Raw genomic sequence first — 17,503 nt, 5'->3', positions numbered from 1 at the left:
CATCCATCCATCCATCCATCCATCCATCCATCATCCAGGAGCTGCACCCAGCCGACTTCGGGCAAATCCACCGTTAAACCCTGGATATAAAACCAGTTCATCAAAGGCCAAACACACTCACAATCACACCAAGGGGAAAATCCAAAGTCACCAAGTAGACTTAAATACATTTATGAAAATTCATGCACAGGGAGAACATGCAACCTCCACACAGAGAGGCATTTTACAATTATACCGGCTAAATGTGATTGGAAAATGTAACACAGACAAACATATGAAAGCTGAATGAAATATTGGTGTGGCCAATGGCAAACGCTCACTCTATCATTTTTGTAACTGCAGGAAGGATTGCTGGGTCTTACTGATATAGATTTTTTTTTTTTTTTACAATGAAAAGTACCATCATTTGCTTTTCCTGTGCAGGAAGGAAGAAGTGCTATAAATGTTTTATTAAGCAAGTGACCTTATATGGTACTTTCCACATTACTTATTTATTTAAAACAAACTGTTATAGGTTCATGGTAAATACAAAACACGCGACTTTCTTGCAAATAAACTAGATTCTAGTTATTTAAGCTCGTGAACGCCTTTTCAAGAACTCAATCTGAATTTGATCCCATTTAGAGAATTAGTGAAGTATAAATTATGAAAATGTACCATTTTGGTATATTTTGCACTTTCTAATTATGTTGCATATACATTATATTGGATGCCTTTGTATTTCTTTGTACCTACTGACTTTGAAAAAGTGTTAAAGAAGACTTCAGCAACACAAAAGAGTGACTAAGATGAGTGTCTTATAAAGAGTCATGGTTTTAATGTCATGCAGCTCTGAACGTGTTTCCTCATGAAGTTTTGCGCCACTCTTTGCAATCGGGTGTGTTGAAACAGGATTGCAGTGAAACTGTAGTGACCGCGTCTGCAGCAGGTTAACATCTGGAACAATACTCAATATAAATAAAGACAGGCAGCATTTCACCTTTCGTGTAAAATTTTATAAAAATATCACAGGTGTATCAGTGCTTTCACATTTACAGGGACCAAACATTGACCAAAAGTAAATATCGGAGCGGTATCTAAAGTACTGGTTGGTAGTAGAGTGGTAACGGGTCTGCAGAGACTGAGCACTTGTTCTCAAGCGTTGAACGAACATTCAGGCTCTAATCTAACACTACATCTTAGTCGAGAAGCAAATCCTTTCACGTTCTTGATTTTGTTTTTTCTCAAAAAGATACAGAAGACTGTGATCACAATCTGATACAGACACTCGTGTTCTCTCAATTACATAATCACATCATTAAAAGCAGCCGTGTAATAAAAATCTGTACTTATGGATAAATATTTAATATAGTGTACTGTATAATCTCATTGTGACTCTGCAATGAGAATGAGAGGTTCAAACAGTTTCTCTCTAAGGAAATACAAGTAAAATACCCTGATTCTAAACTTTTATTTTATCGCACTGAAGAGTAAAAGACAGTTTTGTTTTTATTTTAAACCTAATAAGACCTTTACTAAGCAAAGGCAAATTATTCAGGTTCAAGGAGAATATTATCAACACAAAGCAAAAATACAAACACCATTAGGAAATGCCACCACAAAAGAAAAAACTCTTGAGTCTAATTTATTAAAATTCAATATCTAAAATTCAGTAAAAGGGGAAAATCGTTCCTGGTGACTAGAAAGTTGCTGCCTCGTAACCTTAACATGTGCTCTCTCCTTTCAGACGTAAACTCTTTTACATGCTGGAGAGTCTGTCGGAGGACAGCTCCGCTGGTCCTCTTTTTTGACAGCAAATCCCATGAAAAGACCAAAACACATTCTTTTAATCAGGCACGGGCGACTCTGATCACACAAATAAGGATTTCACTAAAAGAAAGATGCAGCAGCGTCACTTATGACGGACTGAGGAAGATTTATAGGAAAGGGTCGCGAGGTCTTGGTTTGTAAACTGCATCTTTTAATCAGTCATACACTCAGCTGCATTACTGACGCTTCACACACACTTTCAGTTTTTTCTCGGTTCAGTTTCGAAAACACATGTTAATTTACCTGGACTGCATGTTTGCTTCCCTTGTTGTCATGGCTCATTTCTCATTTATAGACTCGGAGCAATCTTTCCCTCCCTCCCCTCGGCAGCGTGCAGGACCACAGTTGGACCTCTGCTGAACAATGTAATGTTATGCTTCACTTATTCCAGCTTATTCTGGGGGGGGGGGATTCAGAGTGTTCATCCATGTGCATGTCGCAAATAATCATCCTAATTATTGTGCAACCAGTGTGCATGCACATTGTGTTAATACTGTTACAAGTATAAATTATATAGTTATATCCTCCACGCCTGCAAGTCTGCTTGACAACCAAAAGACTGAAATGGGAACAACAGTTAAGTATACCACCGCAGTGACAATTATTTATACCATTTTAAGTACACTTAGGTACTTATGACAGCTAATTTAATGTGTGAACTGTCTATAAATTAGTTTGAACTCGGCTGCTTTCTCTTTGCAAGGATTGAAACAGCAAGTCATTGCAACTTGCACAATGGAGTTTGGTAGTTTCTAGGCTGATGGCCTTCCTGGCACAAGTGTGACTCCAGAATCAACATGAATTTGATATTTCTCACCTCAAATTCTTGCATTAATACACCGATTACGTTGTGATAGCAATCCTTCCTCTTCCTCTTCACATCGCCTGCAAATCTAATAATTTCATTATCACTTTTTGTGAATTATTTTATAAGCTGGAAAAATTGGGTAAGGTGGGGAGGGTCACATTTTTAAAAGAAGAAATCTATACAAAGAAATGTACTAGTTACTCTTGTTTGAGTAGCATTTTCAGAGGTTTACAGTCGTCAGCGATTTGAGGAATGTTTCAGCCTTTCCTATACATCAGAGCACACTGAGTGAGGACAGAGTCGCATGCTGAGAGATAAGCTGGGGAAATCAGAAAGTGTCAGGGAGATGTACTATTGCATTATTGATCTTGGTTATGTCAGGGGATTTGCTGACTCTAAGAGGACTATCGAATGTCGCCCACCTTATCCTTCAAGGCTAAAAGTACGATTGAAAAACACTTGAGGTGAAGGGAAATCACATCTGGAGGACATCTGCCGCAGCCGCTGCTGAAACCAAGATAATAGGCCTTTATCGTGTGTCCACGGAAAGGAGCAGCCGATTTTCCACCATGCTGATAGGTATTGATTGTGACTCACAGTGAGACATCGGTAACTGCTGTCACAACATGAGGGCTCGACAAACTGCGGCTCAGATATAAAGGATGCGATACGGAGGGAAGAAAGGAGCTATCATTTCATGGATATCAAAACTAGTCCCCAGCAGGTTAGAATAACAGATTACCCAACCGGCATGCGGCAGCACCTGAACACAGGGTGCTGGGTTATTGTTGTGTGCAGGCTCGTTATGTTCTCTTCGGTCTGATGCGGGAGACAGTCACAGTGCAGAAGTGGAGAACCGGCTTTTCATCTCTCATTATTGCTTCCTTTGTTTCACCTCTGTCTGATGCCATTAGAGAATCAAGCGGTAGAATATCCAGCATCCAAACGTGACCCAGTGGCTCGTCCAGCTCAGCTCTGACCACTTCTGAATGGTATGATGGGTGATATCATCCTGTAGAGGGCGACACGTGAACCGTGAGCTCCAAAAGTCGTGCTTAAGATCAATTATGCTGTTATTTATAATAGCATTTTAAGATAACATAAAATTTGTTGTCATTGTTCAGACAATAAACAGCCAACACAGTTTCTCAGTGTGGCTACAGAAGCCTTAAAACGAGCAGTGACACAGATTCAACCTTTATCATAGTTTTGAGTCAGAAAATGTAATTATTATCTATATAATAAAAAAAAGCAACAACAGGTGTATCACGACAGCACCTTGTATAAAACACTATGAATTCCTTGAATTCTTTTTAATTTTGGAGGGCTCTTTATTTTGAAAACTGAAACAGAAAGTCGTGGCATGCAGCCATTATTGATGCGATGCAATGACTCTTTAATTCGTCGACTTCTGCAGCTTCACTGTGGGTATCTGTTACCGTCAGCGGCTTTGATCACTTCACTGTGACTGTGAATCGTCCTCAGAGCTGCTTAAAGAAGCTGAAGGCGCATGAGCAAGACACAAACGGAATAAGAAGTAGTATCACCTGCAATAATCATTCAGGTCTCAAAAATGGTGGCATCAATTATTGAATGCAGAGCCCTTAGTGGGTCCTAAAAGCCCCTGTGCAAGAAAAGGTGTGATTCCTAATATATTTATTCTTTCTTTCTGAACCGATTTAGATCTAAAGCCACCGATCATGCAAAACTATAAATCACGCTATCACTCATCTATAAATATGGCAGCTAAGGATACATTCCTCTGCAGCACTACACATATGTCACATAGTGTGCCGAGCATTATGTGAGAGGATGTGTAAATATAGGCGTCTTTACGGCCTCTGCTGAACACGCTGTGGCCTCTGACTCCAGTATGAGTCTGCAATATAATTCTACTTCAATCAGACACAGCGAGACTCCTACTCGCTGCTCTCGGGTTTATCATGTTTGTATCATTTATAGCGTTAATATTCCAATTACTTGAGCTCAGATTTCAATTTTCTTTTCTCCCCAGTTTGTTATTTTTAGATGTTCTTTCTGCTCTTTTTGTTTTCCACCTCTCTGACCGCTGCGTGATGTGACTATCCGGCGCGGATCGATACGCTCTCATGCCATCTTACCTCATCCTCCTCCATGTAGTCCACGCTGGAGTTGAACACGGAGCCCAGGTACGTCAAGTGGAGTATTGCCAAAGCACTGAAAGCTATGTTAATCATATACACCCATAGCTCCTGCGGAGAAGAGAGGCCGTTATGTAACAGATTCAAGTGCCTCAGACACCACTTCATCGTAATTCACGTGGGTTTCTCCTCCTTAAGTCACCGAATCGTATTCCTGCTCGTTTTCCAACACATTCATGCTGAGACAAATTATCTGACGAAGTTTGACTGTTAAATTGTTAATAAATAATGCCTTCTTTCACCAAACTTTAGTGAAATAGTTGCGATTCGACACGGCCTTCCCTGCGGGCTTCAGTGTATTAATGACTAAATTGTGGTAGGACGGATATCAGCCATGTAGCGCAGCTCCAGCAGGGTGCTTTTTCTGCAAATGATTCATTACTTTTACTCCCTGCTGCTCTGATGCGTGTAACCACTATAACATAAGAGATCTTTGCCGGGCATCACGCCAGCACACTGCCAAATTGTACCAATTGACAGCACAAGGCATCAGACCGCCGCCGCCGCTGCTGCTGCATTTTAACTGCAGCAGATGTGCCGCTACTGAAACCTGATGTCTACTCCTCTTTGGTAATATATTAAATACATGTTTCCCCACATTATTTTAGTCTGGCATGGTTGTTCTTACTAAAGGCAGCATCAAAATGAAACATCATGACGGGATTAATTGGGGAAAGTCTGCCGGAATGTTAACTATGGGAGAAGTGGCCTTTCTTTGAGCTCCTGCTGCTCCGATGCTTTTAGTTCATGGACCCGGACGACCCCTCGCTTTTAGATGCTTCCAAAAGCAGAATAAAAACATTTGGCGATGCAGCTTTTAGCGAAGTCGTTGGAGGAGTCTTCCAGAAGATGTGAGACAGGCTGAAACTATTAATATTTTCAAATGTGAACTTAAAGTGCTTATCTTTAGTCAGGCTTTCATGTGGAGCTTTGTGGAATACTGATTTTGGAGTTTTTAGGCTGAATGTTTATCTGAAGAAGAATTAGACTGAATGAAGGGCTTCAACAGAGGCTAAGACCTTAAAAACATTAATAAATGATGAAAATAAGTTATCAGGAGCCAACTTGTAAACACAGGCAAATGAAATCAAGATTAAGCGCATGAGACCCCGGTCGGCATACTTACTTAATTTACTTCTCTTTAGTATATCTCTTTTAACACATTTATATGACTGTATGTTGTAGAAATAAACTTTATGCATATTGTTCACATCACTTTTATTTAAGTATTTTCTTAAATTATTACGTGTGGTTATAAGTTATTTATGATGACGGCCATTTCTATTGGCGGCTTATATTATTTAACAGTTCTGGCCATGCGCTGGCTCGAGATGTTTGCATGTGTTTTTTTATCATCTGCACACATACTGTATGTGTGTGCCGATGTCTATGTTTGCAATTATTTGTCTTTTTTATTGTTTTTGTCAATCACTTGTGAAGTCTATTGTCTAAAAGGTGCCATATTAGTAATGTTGTTTAACCAAACTAAGATGTATATATACACACACGGACCACAACAGAATCAGTGTGAAACATGTAAAAGCTTCGGTTAATTAAAGGTGCTGTGCAGGAGTTGGAGCACAGCCAGGCTGCTCTCACTATTTCTGCTCGTTTATGCACACGTCTCCCAGCTGTTGCTTGATATTTCGCACAGAGAAGTGAAAGCGCTATCAGTCCTTTCACTAAGAAAACAAAATACGTGTATTTAGTCATTATTCAGCTACTTCCTTTCCGTGTATGCAAATCTGAAGAGCTCAGTACTAATAATAACTGAACAGTAACAAAGGTCTTTTGGTAGGAAACATAAATCACAAAGGATATTTGCCTTTTTGTTCTGGTGAGTGCAGTTTGGATGACATTTCTTTGAAAGTACGCAAGCGTTGAGAATAACTGCGAGCCTCTTCCGCAGAACTGAAACACAAAAAAAAAGAAAACATGAACAAAGCAATAAAATAAAGTCCGTGCAAGAGTTGCTTTTCGACCACGGGAGGAAAATTACAAACACTGCAGTGAATAGAAACACTGCGAGGGTGAAATGAACTAATACTGCAACGCTAAGCAACCTTCTCTCCGTGGAGAAGGAGGAAAACACGCGGACGACTCGTACCGTGTTCGATGTACGTGATGAATGCCAGAGATATGAGCACTGCTCCCAGGTGAAAGCTCAGACCCTGCCGGACACAAGAGGCGCAATCAAAAACACACTACATGTAAGAAAAACACACAGAGTGAGTTCAGTCAAACGTCAGGGCTGCAGGAGAAGTTAGAGATAGATACAGAGAGTTATAGGGAAGAAGGAATAAATAAAGATAAATAAATAAAGGAGATTCGAGTAAGTAAGAAATAGATAAAGAGCATGATAGAGAATTAAAACTACCGAAGGAAAGCAATGGAGAGAGCATTAAATAGTTATCGATAGTTTGAAATAGACAAGGACAGCAATGGTGTTACAAAGCAATAGAGAGCAACACATAATTAGAAATAGAAACGGTGATAGTAAGAAATAGATGTGGTAGAAACAAATACTGGAAGTCAGTCACCTAAATAAAATAGAAATACATTTGTATATGTTAAATATAGCAAAAATACGTCAAGCAAACACACCAATATGTCCATATGTGCAATACGCACAGGTTAGATAAGGACAGAGATAAAAATACAACATATTAATTAGTGAGATGAAAGTAAACACACTACTGAAAATTAAACACACGTATAAAATCAAACACACTATTAAGATGAAGTACAACTGATTTATTACGGTTACATCAACATCCTGTCTAGCTGGAGCTGATCGCGGCTGACTATGAGTGAAGGCAGAGTGCACACTGTGGTCGCCCGTCCATCACAGAGCAAACACACACACACACACACACACACACACACACACACACACACACACACACACACACACACACACACACACACACACACACACACACACACAAAGACACTCGCGTTCACACCTACACGACATTTAGAGTCTCGACTTTGCGTCAGCGGCGTGTTTTTGGACTGTTAGAAGAACTGAAGGTGCACACGGGGAGAACATGCAAACTCCACTCAACACGGCTTCCAGTGGCTTCAACATGTACGTATGTAGACCAACATATCCAAAGGCTACATGTAAAAGGGAAGCATCATAAATAACAACCATTGATTAAAAACCACGATTGTCTCCTATAATCTGCTAACGTTTGCAGGGAGTTCTTTGTCTTTCCCTCATTCTTCACTGGGACTTTCATCAAACCGTACTCACATGCAGGAGGGCGCTGGCCGTGTACGTCACCATGACGGCAGAAAATGTCCCAAACTTGAGCGCGCTCTTAAAAACATCTGTAAGGTCAGATCGTGAGAATTTCCTTTCAGATGAGTCATACATATGTAATAACCGCAAGGAACAGCAGCTGCCATCAAAGACATGCTGTTAACACCATGACTCACAGGTGTGCAGGAAGCGGGACATGGGAAGATTCCAGGACGTCACCACCTCCACCATCGACCGAGGAAACTCAATACTCAGGGGCTTCGACACGGTCAAGTCCCTTCAAATTGAAAGGGAAGGGAGCCAAGTTATGAGTGGGAAAACAAGCAGAAACGTGCGCCATGACAACGACAACAGCAACTTCTGACCATTTGAGGTTGTCCTTCTCCTCGGTGAAGCCGGCCCCAGCAAGAGTGGTGGTGGTTTCGCTCAAATAGCCCACGAAATAATTACTGAAGTGGAAAGACAGCGTGTTCTCGTACGCCAGCAGCCACCTAATGTTTCCAAACAGCAACAAACAGATGGGTAAGATAATTGAATTACAAATATAATCTGCCTAAATGCCAGTAATTATTACAAAACATGGAAAAAAAAACCCAAAACAAAACATACTTTGCCGGAGTACCTCTGAGCAGCGTTGCGGGGAAAACAGAGTAATGTCAGTGAGGCTGTACGGTGATACAGTTTTATTGACTTGCCTTGGGATAAGCTCTCCAAGTTTTTCAAGATGGGGAAACAGTTGTGGTAAATGAGAAGGTGTGTGTGTGTGTGTGTGTGTGTGTGTGTGTGTGTGTGTGTGTGTGTGTGTGTGTGTGTGTGTGTGTGTGTGTGTGTGTGTGTGTTGGGGGTGGGGGGGGGGCTAAACAAATGGAAATGCAAATGGTAAACAGAAAATGCAGTGATGAGCATGTTGGGTGAGTTCAGAGACGCTGTGGTGGAGGGACAGTTGATCACCTGATCTTTCTTCTCTTTTTGCTGTAAACAAATCAGACGACAGAAGCTTTAGCCAACGCAGAGGAACTAAGCCGTGAGCAATCCAAGCCGGAGCATAAACAGAGGATTTTGATTTTGTTCACAGATATCTCTGCATCGCACCCACCTTCGCAGTAGCTTATCGCCATAGACAGGTATGAAATAAGGGAAGAGGTAGGGTGCCACACAGTTGGAAATTACAAGGCAGATCTGGCTCTTCACCCAGCAAAGAGACACTTTAAAAAGCCACGAAAAGCTCTGAGGAGAAGAAGAAGAAGAAGAAAAAAAAAGACTGAATCTTTAATTAATCCTCCTTCTTTCTCTTCGTCCAAAGACACGGTATCACACCTACCAGCTTACGTCCTTCTAAAGCCTCTTTGTAGCTGTTGAAGCTGATCCAGGGACCAAAGATGACGGTGCCCACAAAGTAAATATAGCCCATAAACTCGATGGGTGAGGGCACGCTGGCGACAACACCTCGATCCAAGTCGAAGGCCAAGGAGATGGCCTTCATAGCGACCACCATCTGTGAACCTGGATAACATAAGCAGCACATATGTAGCCACTCGGGTCCAGACTACGACTTACAAAATTAATTGTCGTGGCAAAATATAATAAATTAACATGATGACCAAGTACAGAAAGGATTTCTATTTCATTTTGATATTTAAAAGATTCCTGAGCTACCTCTCATCTTGTGCCAGTTGGTGGTATCCATCATATGCAGCTCACTGACGAAATGGGAGAATAATCAGTTACGATGCAGTCCTCAATGCAGAACAGGCTTTGAAAACAGTTCAGATGAGGTTAGCAATGATGCGTCGGAAGAGGATTCTCTCTATCACTGGGTCCCAGTGGATCTCTGGAGAGTCTCTAGTTGATTCAACATGCTGCAGGGAGCGAGCACTGACAGGAATGAGGAGAGAGATTTGTCCCATATCAGTTTGTTTTTTTCATTTGCTTCCTGTAAACTCTGGAATAGCATTTGAGATCATTTTTCTTAAGGTACGTACGACCAAACAACACGGTTTCATCATATCTCAGTGAACTGTTAGTACCATATTGGCACATTACAAATCTTTTTTTTTTTCTCAAAGACTTTTTAAAAGTCTTATATATAAACTTATATGTGCTGGTTCATTTTCTATTTTGGCTGCTGTAGGTTTAGACTGCTAAGAGACGACTTTGAATTTCTTCAACAACTGCATATCTTTAGCGATATAAGTCTGTCTCCTGTAGTCTGTGCTCTTTCCTCTTTGTCTTCTGTCTCTCTTTGTGCTTCATTTTTGTTTGTTTGTTTTAATCCCTATCCTGTTTCTATCTCGTTCTTTTCTCTGACCCGACCAGTGCAAGTAAAAACCTGAGATCTCTGAGTGTGGATCTACTCATCGTTTCTTCCTGGTGACAGGACGCTGTTTCCTTTCCAATCTCACGCAGACTGGCTCATGAGTAATTGTTCGGATTCTCTCTGCGTCTCAATTCAAAGTAAAGTACTATTTACAGTAGATAAAAAACGAATTTGAAAGAAAAAACCTCCAATCACCCCAGTAGCAGGTAGATGAGGACGGTGATGGAGAGGAAGGTGCCCCGGATGGTCGAGTGGCGACACAGGAAGAGGAAGAGGTAGCAGAGAAGGCTGAGGAGGACCACCCAGATCATGTGGAGCTCAAAGAACAGGTAGAGAGTGTAGAAACCTCCGGCCACCGTGCCCAGGTGTTTCACAAAAGACGGGAGTCCTGGCGGAGCGAAGACCAAAACAAAACATGGCACAGGTGGTTATAGTGACGCAAGCAAATGGATCAGATTGTGCATGAAGTAATGGGACTCTCACCGAGCATCCAGAGGAGCCGGCACAGCAGGCAGATAACCAGCAGCTGCCATACCTGCTCCAGGCCCTGCTGAGCTGTAGGCAGCAGGCAGCCATGAGCAAGCTCCTGGAAAAACTTCTGCCGGCTGAACGCTCCCATCACGAGACTTTGAAGAGGCAAGAAGAAATAAAAGCAAGGGGAAGTCAAACGCTGCAGTGTTACAGTGTGTCCTTGCACTGGGGCTGCCAACACATTGCACACTTCAAATCCCAGCATGCAAAGCGACTGACTACAAATCAGTGCCAATCCATTGAGTGTAGCTGTCAAGACGTTCAGCAATAATGATGCCGTTTCTCACGTGTTTATAATTTCTCGTTCAGGTATTAATTTATTTATATCTTTATGTTTTTGTATTCATTTGGCAAATGCATCAAACTAGGGCTCTGTGATGGTGACTTGCTGGACAAAAATCACGATGAAATGGGTCATGTGTCCTCTGTTGAGAAAACATATGAATACTATTAGACACATGCTACTGCATGCTCTCTCTCCCTCTCTCTCTCTCTCTCTCTCTCTCTCTCCCTCTCTCTCTCTCTCTCTCTCTCTCTCTCTCCGCAATGCAGTCGACCGATGGGGGACGAGTTGACTCACAGCTGCTTTCCTACAACCGCTGCATCTCCAGCAACACTTTGCGCAGCTCCGCACGGGCAGATGCGTCTGAAAACAACGAATCTGGTGGAGGATGTCCGGCGCGCCTCCACTTCCCCAGCGGGATGAACTATTTTTTTTGCGCTCCGCGTATTTATACCCGGACGCCCCGGGCACGCCACTCTATGTTATGATACTCACCGTTTTCAGAGCACCGGCAGCAGGAGGTTCCTCCTCGTAGCTCGCCCCGGCTGCTTCTCCGTCCTCTTGCCGCTCAGTCAAGCCTGCGCGCCGCCGCCGCCGCGGTGTTTCAGGCTCTCTCGGTCCAGATGATGCATATCTGGATGACTCCCATTGTCACAGCATCAGCACCGCTGGCCCGTCGTGTATGAAGCCACGCGAAGACGCGACGGCCAATCGGATCCCGAGCTCGGGGGCCGCCGGCCAATCACGGTGCGTCTTTCCTCTGAGTGACAGCCAAACCAACCAATCAGAGCGCTTGATAAGAGTTACCGGCGCATCCGGGCCAATGGGACATGTACAGCGTGCAGATGGACTCAAGGAGTCAAGAGATGTGGCCCAAGAGGTTGCAGAGGAAAGGAATGCCCTTTGAATAGGATTAATATCATGATATAATCTATGGTCTGGTCGTGTTGTTCATTCAGGTATAAGTTTTAGTTTGTGTGAAATGTGAGGCTGCAGAAATTCAAGACAGTCTATTGCAGATAACACATTAACAGTGGGGTTATCAATATGCTTAATTCTGCTTTTATTGTATTTTGTTTATACAGAGGATATTGGCCCACTCTCATTTTCACCTATGCATTGAAGGGCTTTGAAGGTTGTTTAGCTTTTTTCGGTTAAAACTTTATAAATCATTGAATTTACTTCTGAAGGGTTTTGTTTTTGCTTTTTAACTCCTATTTAGGAAGTAATTGCTTTATCTAATGCTAATGCTAAGTTAAAAATGTTAATAACTTAAATAAAAATCGCATTGGGGAATAAAGTGTTTTACTTCAAAACACTGCAGTATTTGAAGAAGTTTTGCTATTTCAAAAATCACTCAAATCAAACTTCATAGTAACAACAAGGCCTGAGAAATTAAGGCAGGAAGGCACCTTCTTGTTATTGTGCTCTGGGTTTTTCTTGTGCAATCGTTTTTTGTATGCCAGCTCAAAGAACAAGCCAGCGACTTTAATGTAATATGACACGCTGATGAAAAAAAAAGACTGTCGAACAAAAACAGACAGACATTTTTGGGTCAATATAACAATCCCTCTGGTGCCACCATCAGGACAAATCGGAGGGACTTTGTGCTGCTTGGAGAGCCTTGACAGTTTGGCCAGAATTTATTTTTTTATTTCCCATTAATACAATAAAATACAGCATGGTTGTTTCCTTTCAAAGGTATTTACAGACATCGTAGTTTCATGTTGTGATAAGTGAGTCTGCAGTGTCTTTTAACTGCAACCCAGTGTTATAAATACGTCTACAAATTAATTTGTTGCAAGGTCAAACTGACAAAAGCAGCTGTGAAGCAAAGACTGCAATATGTCCAATTAGTGTAATAAAACCACCATTCACCATCTGTTGCAAAACTGTCATTAACTTTATTGAACAGAAAGAAAAAAATAAAGTTTGAGCCATTTGGTTCAACATCACCTGTTCAACTCTTAAATCCAGAGTGGGTGTTGCATCTACAGACGCACACAGTGACGTGAATACAGCAAAAAAAAAAAAAAAAGAAAAAAAAAAAGAAAGAAAAAGCAACGGATTCATCTTGTTTCCTTCCAGTGTCTTCAGCTTAGTGTTTGCCACAGAGAGCGAGGGAGAGAGAGGGAAAGAAAGAAAGAAAGAAAACAGCACTGCAGCAGACAGAAGCAGCGTCATGCCTGCTCTCCATTTAGCAGGTTAGGTGCTTGTTGATGCGAGAGAGACGAGACCGCATGATAGCGTCGACTCTCACTGTGTCACTCTGCTTTCTGCACACAAGCGGATTCTCATACCGGTGTATGAAGGAACTGCTAGAATTCTGTAAATTGCACAACAATGGTGCCATTATTTGCAAATACAGTATAGTTCTATATTATGAAAAATGTGTTTGCAGTTGGCAGAGGTAGATTGGAAAATTCAGTATCAGCTGTTTCCAGTTGTAATGCTGAGCAAGAACCTCTTTCTTTATAACCCAGTGAAGGGATTGTTGCGGCTATATTGTCAAATACAGGGATTAATCTGCAAACCAAACGGTACAATTTGATTATTGCAGGTGAGTCACACCCTGTGACGCGGTCTATTCGCCCGTGGAGCATCGTCAGAGGACGTCCAGGGAAAGCTGTGGATCCCCGATGCGCCATAACTTTACAGTGAAAACAAACACTGGCCGAGGCATCAATTCTTACAGACAACTTTAAAAGAAAAGAAAAAGTTTACCAGGGCTCAATCTGACAACTGTGTATCAAAGTATTACCTTACTTTACATGATGACCAAGTGGGAACTTTTAATAGTTTAATATAAAAAACAAAAACAAAACAAATAGCAGCATTTCAGGCTCAGCCAAGTGTAAAAAAGGTATTTAGTCTCCTGCACCCAAAAAAACTTAATACAGCAGAGCGGATGTTTTAAAACGAAGCACGAATCATTTTCAGAGCATGCACTTGTGTGTCAAGCATCAAGTCATGAATGTGACAGTAATAGTAGAATAAACAGTCACGAGCTTGTACTTCAGCTGTAAAACCTCCAAAGTCTTCGATGAAGCGTTTTTGGTTTTTTTAGCCGAATACAAAGCAGCAGTGAATTATTTTAACAAAACAAACAGGTCAGTCAGACTGTGAGGTTAAATTGTAGTTTAAGTAGAGGCCTGAGTCACTGCCTGTTTCACAAGTGCCCCCCCCCCCCATCCCACGCTGCTTACATCAGAGCACAACCTCAAGGTCGTACGCAACTCTCCGTCTCATTCCTGGTGGATCACTTTCTTCCTTCTTCATCACGCCCTTAAAACGTTTTGGTTTGTTGAAAATGGATTCATAATTTCTCTTAACCTCCAGTAGGGCCGACGTGAGGTACTGAGGGGAGAACATCTTGAGGGAGGGTGGGAAGTCGGAGCATTGGGGCACAAAAGGCTCTTCTGCTGCCGGAGGGTCAGGCTCTTCTATCTTTGGATGAACTGCTGGATGGATGTCGTCACTTGGGTATTTGAGCATTGGAGGAAGAAGAGAATGAGGGGGAGGAGGTGGAGTGGGGAGAAGAAGAGGAGGAGGAGGAGGAGCGGGAGAAGGGGGAAGAAGAGGAAGGAGAAGAACAGGAGGAGGACGGGGCAGAGGTGAGGGCTCTGTTGTCTTTAGAGAGAATTGTGGAAGGATTTCTATGTGTGGCGGTGAGGCTGAGGCCATGCGGCTCTTCTGAAAGACTCCCAGGACTGGGATCATAGAAACCGTCACAACAGGACTGTTTGTTGCAGGTCTGATGAGCCGCACTTTCTTGGAACTGGCCGGTGTTTCCGTCACCCGGCTCGGCTCCGTCTTCACTGGTGAATCTTTCTTTTTCATCAAATCACAGTCAACCTTTTGTGACTCTTCGCCGGCCGCCTCTTCTTCTTCAGACTTTCCCTCGAACTCCGACTTGGCCTTGGGCTGTGGCAGGTACAAAACGTGGTTGTGACGCTGGCAGAACAGCGTGCCGCACTTCAGGCACTTCCTGCCGTCTTTGACGTGGAGCAGTTTGTGACGCTTCAGGTGCCGGATCGTAGAAAACGACCGGTTGCACATGTTGCACGGGAAATACGGCTCGAGCTTCGGGTGGTTCGACTGGTGCGCCGTAAATTCCTCCTGGACCGTGAAGCTCATGCCACAGATCTCGCAGATGAAGTGCGAGTTTTCGTCGTGCACCTCTTTGTGTTTTGCAAGCAGCGGCGAGCTGGTGAAGGTCTCGCTGCACAGTTCGCACCGAAACTCAGTCGTTGGCACGACAAGGCGTTTTAGGCGCACAACGGGATGACGCTTGAGCAGCGCTGTGATGTCCGCTGGCAGTGGAGGCGGGATCCCATTGAGCCCGGACGTCGTTTGGGAACGGAATGACACTTTCTCAGCATCAGTCAACGTCTCCCCTTCCTTGAAAACACACAAACACAATTCACCTAACAGCAGTAAGAAAGCAGGATATGGCAAAAAGGTACATTTGAATATTTTTAATTATACATTTGATGAACTAACGACTGCCGATTTCGTTAATTTAGAAAAAATATTCCATCTGTGAGCTGTCTGGGAACACACTTTACTTCTATACGATCCTCAACCGTTCGTCGCATCTACCTTTAGCACTGATGAAGATAAAGGTGTCTGTTCTTCTTCTTCTTCCGAAAGCTCATTTTGAGCTTCCCTTAAAGCTGAAGGTTGAAGGTCGAGAGGCGACTCCTCGGTTTTCGATCTGTGACGCCTTTTACGAGAACCGAAAATACTGTGGACAAAGACAAGTGAAAATAAACTTATTTGAATCCGTGTGTAATCTAAATATGACTTACTTTTATAGTGCATTGTACGACTTAAGCAGCCTCAACGTGCTTTACAAGATCAGTTGCATTTTGTCACACACACCGATGTGACGGCTGCCATACGAGATGCTCGCCATGAAAGTGTGAATGAGTCCAACCCTGCATGAAACTATGAGACTGAAGCAATGAAAATGCACGACATAAGTGAATGCATGAAAGAGCGTGGCCCTGGCTATGGTCTTGCATCTTCACATGTACAGTATACCATCATTAGTATGCACTGTATCGAAGTCAGCTCTCTATACTGCCCCCTAGTGGGCTGCTTCATATCAACATGCCAAGAAACAATAGCTAGCATCACAAATTTATCTTTGTAAATGCTTTTCACAGCAGTTTGATTTTAATTTAGCATTAATTCCAGGAGTCTCGACAGTAAATTCTCACCAATTCTTTTTTCTCCTGCGGTTCTCTCTTTGTTGAATGCGGATCTTGCTTTCTTGGCTGCGGGTCTGAATCCCCCGGGTGTAGCTCTTGCCTGCTTGGCTGCAGGTCTTACGTAAAGGGGTGTGGGTCTTGCTTTCTGGGGTGCGGGTTTTGCGTTCGGGGGTGCGGTTCTTGCTTTCTGGGGTGCAGTTCTCGTTTTCTGGGGCGCGGGTCATATGTTCAGGGGTGTGGGTCTTACGTTCTTGGCTGCGGGTTTGGCGTTCGGGGGTGTGGGTCTGGCTTTCTGGGGTGCGGTTCTCGCTTTCTTGGCTGCGGGTCATAGGTTCAGGGGAGCAGGTCTCGCTTTTATGGGGGCGGCTCTTAAATGCTTTGCTGCAGGTTTTAATTTTTTGGCCGCAGGTCTTCCTTTCTTGTTTACATGGAAACACAGAAGGCACAAAATCAGGGCTTTCGAAGTCTGATGAAGCTTCTCCTGCAAATCACACAAACAAAGACAAACGTGTTGAAGACAACTGGAGAGATGCAATAATGATAAAACATTGGAGTGAAAGATGGCTCTAACAAAGTGAAACGCCAAGCAGCTAACCTGAAATGAAATGCGCGGCACAGACGTGCAGGTTCACGCGGAGCGTCTCCGCGCCTCCGTTCGCTTCTCGGATAGCATGCTGCCATAAACGCTTCTGGTTGACCAGGAAAGGCGTAGTTCCCGGCGGTAACTGGAAGACTCGAATGGACGAACTTCGGGTGGTTCGATATTTACAATCAGACACGCTACAAAAAGGCATATTTTAAAAATATATTCAACTTTAAAACAGCTTCAGAACCTTGCGGATCACAACACTCCACTTCCGCTGCCAGGACACGCGCGCAACGTCGGTGGCAACGTCACTGGAGATGATGCGTTCAGGTGCTCCGTTGACGGTCGGAAAAAACCGTGATGTGGAATTGTGGCGAAAACACAAAGTGTACGCAGAGATGTTGCGTTTCACTTCATAGATCATACTAACGGGTTAATATGATCTGTAAATTGAAACACAGAGATGTGTTGTGTTTCACTTAACAAATATTAACCATGTTTTCAA

At 42.9% G+C, this 17,503-nt stretch overlaps 2 protein-coding genes across 2 annotated transcripts; both read right to left on the bottom strand.

Moving 5' to 3' along the window:
- Positions 1-976: 976 nt before the first annotated feature.
- Positions 977-11,828, bottom strand: LOC308113759 (protein-serine O-palmitoleoyltransferase porcupine-like). Its single transcript, XM_080470219.1, has 14 exons — positions 11,692-11,828; positions 10,866-11,008; positions 10,578-10,770; positions 9,722-9,765; positions 9,387-9,568; positions 9,162-9,292; positions 9,017-9,037; positions 8,431-8,556; positions 8,242-8,342; positions 8,057-8,133; positions 6,905-6,968; positions 6,623-6,708; positions 4,738-4,848; positions 977-3,629 (listed from the first exon to the last, which is right to left on the bottom strand). Exons 2-14 carry the CDS (start codon positions 10,999-11,001, stop codon positions 3,528-3,530), a joined length of 1,374 nt encoding a protein of 457 aa, XP_080326345.1. The 5' UTR covers positions 11,002-11,008; positions 11,692-11,828; the 3' UTR covers positions 977-3,527.
- A 1,253-nt stretch (positions 11,829-13,081) lies between these two features.
- LOC308113758 (uncharacterized protein) lies at positions 13,082-17,299 on the bottom strand. The gene is made up of 4 exons (XM_080470218.1): positions 17,008-17,299; positions 16,422-16,893; positions 15,799-15,943; positions 13,082-15,597 (listed from the first exon to the last, which is right to left on the bottom strand). The coding sequence occupies exons 1-4, from the start codon at positions 17,204-17,206 to the stop codon at positions 14,404-14,406; spliced, it is 2,010 nt and encodes a 669-aa protein (XP_080326344.1). The 5' UTR covers positions 17,207-17,299; the 3' UTR covers positions 13,082-14,403.
- Positions 17,300-17,503: the final 204 nt, after the last annotated feature.

Source organism: Lipophrys pholis (genome assembly GCF_963383615.2).
Source record: "Lipophrys pholis genome assembly, chromosome: 8".
NCBI classification, from domain to species: domain Eukaryota; kingdom Metazoa; phylum Chordata; class Actinopteri; order Blenniiformes; family Blenniidae; genus Lipophrys; species Lipophrys pholis.
The sequence above is the reverse complement of the archived record's forward strand: the minus strand, read 5'-3'. Positions and strand labels throughout refer to the sequence as shown.

Bases quoted from the DNA above. Each gene is read 5' to 3' on its own strand.
- LOC308113759 (XM_080470219.1), bottom strand. From the start codon at position 11,001: ATGGGAGCGTTCAGCCGGCAGAAGTTTTTCCAGGAGCTTGCTCATGGC. The intron at 10,771-10,865 runs GTGAGAGTCCCA...TCGCTCCGCCAG, and splicing joins CCGGCTCCTCTGGATGCTCG to GACTCCCGTCTTTTGTGAAA. The intron at 9,293-9,386 runs GTAGGTGTGATA...TCTTCTCCTCAG, and splicing joins CTTTAGAAGGACGTAAGCTG to AGCTTTTCGTGGCTTTTTAA.
- LOC308113758 (XM_080470218.1), bottom strand. From the start codon at position 17,206: ATGCCTTTTTGTAGCGTGTCTGATTGTAAATATCGAACCACCCGAAGT. The intron at 16,894-17,007 runs GTTAGCTGCTTG...TGTGATTTGCAG, and splicing joins TGCCGCGCATTTCATTTCAG to GAGAAGCTTCATCAGACTTC. The intron at 15,598-15,798 runs GTAGATGCGACG...TGTGTTTTCAAG, and splicing joins TATCTTCATCAGTGCTAAAG to GAAGGGGAGACGTTGACTGA.